Source organism: Amaranthus tricolor, chromosome 1, assembly GCF_026212465.1.
Source record: "Amaranthus tricolor cultivar Red isolate AtriRed21 chromosome 1, ASM2621246v1, whole genome shotgun sequence".
In the NCBI taxonomy this organism is placed as follows: Eukaryota; Viridiplantae; Streptophyta; class Magnoliopsida; order Caryophyllales; family Amaranthaceae; genus Amaranthus; species Amaranthus tricolor.
This window is the reverse complement of record NC_080047.1, coordinates 29,684,396-29,689,862: the sequence shown is the minus strand read 5'-3', so window position 1 is coordinate 29,689,862 and position 5,467 is coordinate 29,684,396. Positions and strand designations below refer to the sequence as shown.

Below are 5,467 nucleotides of genomic sequence, written 5' to 3'. Positions count from 1 at the left end.
CCTCCATTATGAGTTTTAGCACAAGGAAATTAGATGTATGCAATCTTACGCAATTAAAATAATATGAAAATAGGTGTTTAGTGGAAGAAAGAAGGAATATCAAATTTCCTCTTCCAGTACAAAGCCTTAATCCTAAAAATATGGAGTCGACCATTGTTTGGTAATGAGATAGAGTTATCAGCTGGTTGTCATCGACGATCAACCTACTACAAAGTCCTCATTTAAGTGGACATGGTACCAATATTGAGTGGAGAAGGTTGGAGTGGAGAGGAAGATTGCTCAATCAAGCAAGCATAAGAGAAGGAAGAAATACAGAACCAAATAGCTTAAGCTCGGAGGAGATTGGACAAAGAATGATGCTTTAGCAACTAACCTTGTCTTTAAGAATTGTATGTTGAATGCTTTGAATTTCATTTTTAAATTGTATATCTAAGGCTATGTTTCTTTTGAGCAAAAATGTATTCCATCGAAACTGCCTTCCCCCTTTTCCAAGACTGGGTTTGGATAAAATTTGAGAAATGAGACCCAAGAAGGAAAAGAGTTGCACGCCCCCATGTAAATCATGATTCTGCCAAGAAAGAAGGAAATCAATTTTTCTCTACACCCAAAACTTTTTCATCAAAAGGAAGGAAAACTAAACTTCAAAAGTATTTTTCTCCCTCAACCAAACCTACATTAAATAATTTCTCAATTCTAATAACAATGTAAATCTCCAATATGTTAATGACATCTGACATCCAATATATGACTATTAGCAGAATCTAAAGATTTTCATATATCAGTTTTAAAAAGATTTCCTTGAAGAATCCATGTCTCTATAATTTAGGAAAAATGAGTTTAACTACAGGTTTCTTAAATCCCAAGTTAGCTTGCTCCCAAGCTAATTTCACTATAAAAAGGCCTTCTTATTAGAAATTTTGTACACCAGTTTGCATACACAAACACAGGTAGGAGAGGGAAAGCAACACAGCAGAGGTTAGACTTTCTCCTCTTCCCCCCTTCAAACAACAATATCACATGGCACACATGAAGCAAACTGCCCGCAAGTCAGTCAACCTTGGGAAAGGTCCCCAAGAAACAACGGCCAGCACGCAAATCCGTCCATTGTACTAGTGGTGTGAAGAACCCTCACAGATACAGACGAGGCACCGTCGCCCACCAAGAAATTCAAAAATACTAGAGCACTGAGCTATTGTTCAAGAAACTCCTATGAGGGGTACCCCGTTGGTTTATTTGAAGAAATCAATCTCTGCACTATGATGCCAAGCGAATTACCATCATGCCAAAGGAAATCCAGCTTGCAAAGCGGATCAAGATCGAAGGTGCTTAAACCCTATCAAATATTTTGGCTAGTTCCAATGCAAGGTCTAGTTTACTATCTCATATAGACTAATCACTTATGAAACCATACTAGAAAGTTTGAAATGCATCTTTCTGCTATGTTTCTATGAAGAATCGAGGAATCATCATCATGTACTTCACCATCATCAAGCCAATGGCAAAATCACCTAGTACAACAAATGTCCACGCTTTTCACAAAAGTAAAAATGAAAAGCAAACAGCTATGGTATTTTATGTTGTTAAGTTTGGAGGGGAGGACAGAATCTAGTTCAAACAATGTGTCAAACCAGCAAAGAAACATAGTAGAAAGATGACTTAGAAAGTCAACTTTATCTTTGAGAATTATGAGTTCACTACGACAAATTTCCAATTTCTTAATTGTATGTCTATATGATCTCTCTATAGAGCAAAGGGCTTTTCCCATTAAGCTCCCTGATTAACTTTTGGGTTCACCATTAATAGTTCACAGCTGATTAACTTTTGGGTTCACCATTAATAGTTCACAGCTACAAATTTCCAATTTCCAATTGTTCTGTAATGATGCGATCGAAAAATTATATTCACGTATAAAAACCCTAATAAATCTAAACAATCAAACATCACAGATGCTGGACTATCACACACTTCATAAATCTGCAATCATCCGCATACGATCCAAATCTCAGATTCAAAACATTCTAAACAAATCAAGAAAAGATCATTTTACAAAAGCATAACCCTAACATTTTCAAAATATACATCAAGAAAGAAAGAACAGGAGCAACCCAGAAAAGTAAGCAAGAACAAAGGAAAACCCAGAAAAAGATATAGCGAGTGTACCATTGAAAGGCCTTCATGGGTTGAATATGATTGACAAGGTCAGCATAGGCTTTAATGAGTTCTTCAATCTTGTCAGGTGAGATATCATCTTTGAACTTTGCTAGCAACACATGCTTCACCACTCCTTTTGCTTCCTCCATCACTCAACGCACACTCACAAACAAACTCACCATTCGATTCTCCCCTCGCTCGATTGCTTTAATAAAGGTGTTTGAGTTTCGTCGATGAGACGGAGACCATTTTATCAACAAAAAATCTGTCTCCCTCGGTCTTACTGGTACAGTGGTATTGTGTTGTACAAAAATTAAAAAATTTGTATTTTTATGTTACACACAAAACTTAGGATCAAGATAGTCTTATTATAAGACCGTCAATTTGGATCAGTCTAATCTGCGCGTATAATAATATTTTAAATTTTTGGACATTTATCAATTTTGACCAAAGGTATCAATTTTGAAAATTTATACCTTTAAAGTCAAAATTAATACCTTTAAGATCAAAATTAAAAAAATGTCCAGAAAATGAAAAAATACTCAAGTTGTTACATGCGCGAATTGGGCCGGCCCAAATTAACGGTCTTATTTTGAGACCATTTCGTCCAAGACCAGCTGTATGTTAATAAGATTATTATAACTTCTTAAAAGATAGGCATAAAATTTAATAGGTATAGGTAAGAAAAAGTGGAGGCATAATAGATATTTACAGAGTTATTTTGTTGTCAATAATATTAATGTACCAAGTAATTTAAAACGATTAAATAACGAAAAGATAAGGGTCGGGTTGGGCTCTAATAAAAATGGGTCGGACCAGGCCTTACAAAATTAGAAACGAGCTTCGAATGGGTTGGGCCCATCAAGCCCGGCCGGACCCGGCCTGTTTATATTATTTTTATAAATATCATTTGTAGGATCGTACGTCTTACGATTCAATCTGACCTCTCTGAACTATTCGAAATAGAATGTAAAGCATAGAACAATAATCTACTTCTAATTTAAGTGTCTGAAATTCTCTGTCATGTTTGAGAACCATGATTTCATTTGAAAATTTAGAATTGGTTCAAATTTATTGTTTGGCAAATCAAAAAAATTTATATTTGAATTTAGATCAAATTCCACAATTGCTTTTAAAGTAGTTATAGTTGAGAATCTGAAAATGACTACCAAAACCTTATCATTCTCAAATTCTTCATTTATAATTTCATAATTAAAATCCATAATTCGAAATGAAATACTTGTTCCGAAACACTACATGTGATTCTGATCAAATGTGATGCTTTATGTGCTACTAATTTCTGAACCCATAGTGAACCCATACTGAACTGTAATGCTTCCTTGATTAATGTGTGATGTTTTCTTGTTCATATTGTGATGCTTTCTTCATAGTGCATTACATGTTTAAATTGAGAAGGATAATTTGTTTATGTTGCGTAATTTATAAATCTGATAGAAGTGTGATTCTCAGTATGATGCTTTCATAATAGAATTTCATGTAATGCTTTCTGATCAAACATGTGATTCTGATCAAATGTGATACTTTCTGTGCTACTAATTTCTGAACCCATACTGAACTGTGATGCTTCCTTGATTAATGTGTGATGTTTTCTTGTTCATATTGTGATGCTTTCTTCATAATGCATTACATGTTTAAATTGAGAAGGATAATTTGTTTATGTTGCGTAATATTTAAATCTGATAGAACTGTGATTCTCAGTATGATGCTTCCATAATGCATTTTCTTAGTATATAGTGAAGCATTACATGATGCTTTCATCAAAAAACCATCACATATTTATCAAGAAAGTTGCACCAAGATTGGGTCCCTCAGACTCACAATCTTGCACTGAATCACTCTCACCTTCGGAGATAGTCTATAGAATGCGGAAGCACACACAATCCTCACCAAAATATACCCAAGATCACTCTTCTTGATTCTCAGGCCAGTCTCGTGGTCCTCCTCTTCAGGCTTCACTCACCCGTGGGCTGAATCCACGACCCTTCTCTAAGCTTCACTCGCTCTTGTGGAAAGGTGACGCACTAGATTGTTCCTCAATCTAGTTTCAGAGATATCCTCCTCCTTTAATATGTTGGACTGATTAGAGAATACACACAATATACTCAAGGAAAAACGAAGATAACAACTAACAATGAAAACGGATTGAAACTATGAAAAATCTGAATGAAAACTTGTATTCACCAAATTTGTCCCTTTACATCAAGCCTATGCACCTATATATAGCTTTCTATCATTACAACGGCTAGCTCATACACGTGCCTGACAACATGTTATTTTTAAACAGAAAAATCCAAAAAATTGCTAAGTACTGGAAAGCCTATTCAGTTGCTGGCGACTGGGGTACTTTGTACTGATTCCTCCGGCTTCCGTGGTTATTTTCAGTAGTGTCCTAGGCCCTTGATAGTTAGGTCCATGTACTAAGATGCTATATTCGCCTTGGTCACCCCTTAGAAGCTCGTGGTTAAGTCCCAGGCAACAGAGTAAGGTGGCCTGGTCATTAGGCAGTTGATCAGTATCATTGCTCGAGTGGTCTGTTATCTTGCTCGACGGCTCGAGTGTATTTTGATGACTTTTGTTCAAGTGATCTGTTCTCTTGCTCGGTGGATCTGTTCTCTTGCTCGGTGGTTCGAATGTGTTCTGATGACTCTTGCTCGAGTGTTCCGTCTTGCTCGATGGTTCGGATGCATGCTGAAGGCTTTTGCTCGGATGTTCTGTCTTGCTCGATGGCTCGGATGCATTCTACTTTCTTTTGCTCGAGTGATGTTTAGGCTTGCTCGATGACTCGAATGCCTCCAGTTCCATCATTCCTTGTTCTTGGTCAGGAAGTGTACCCATAGGAACATCAAGATGAAGATTTGAGTTGCTTGAGCCATGTTTTGACCTTGATGCACATGGTTCAACTCCTCCTTCTTGAGGAAGAATTGACCTCAATTCTTGACTTGCTTGATGTAATTGCAGGTCCCCAATATTGAAGGTGTTTGATATATGGTACTCAGCCGGTAGTTTCACCTTATAAGCATTGTCTCCAATTTTGGCAGTAATTGGAAATGGGCCTGCTGCTCTAGGCATCAATTTGTTCTTCCTCTGCTAAGGGAACCTCTCTTTTCTTAGATGTATCCAGACGAGATCTCCTTCCTTTAGTGGTTCTCTAAGCTTGTGCTTCCCATCTGCTTTTTGTTTAAATTCTTATTGGCCTTGCATATGTTCTCCTTGACCATCCTGTGCAATTTCAGCAGCTCCTCAGCTTGGCCAACCGCATCTTTTTGCTTCCAGATTCGCACGCGTCACAAATTCA

The 5,467-nt window shown here is 36.9% G+C and overlaps 1 protein-coding gene and 1 pseudogene across 1 annotated transcript in view; one reads left to right on the top strand and one right to left on the bottom strand.

Moving 5' to 3' along the window:
- LOC130825633 (stress-response A/B barrel domain-containing protein HS1) overlaps positions 1–2,443 on the bottom strand; it is a 3,575-nt gene extending 1,132 nt beyond the window's left edge. The window contains exon 1 of the mRNA XM_057690957.1: positions 2,161–2,443. Within this exon, the coding sequence (XP_057546940.1) occupies positions 2,161–2,300 (140 nt within the window). The 5' untranslated portion in view covers positions 2,301–2,443. The remainder of the gene's footprint in view (positions 1–2,160) is intronic.
- Positions 1,018–1,330, top strand: LOC130825642 (histone H3 type 3-like; annotated as a pseudogene).
- Positions 2,444–5,467: the final 3,024 nt, after the last annotated feature.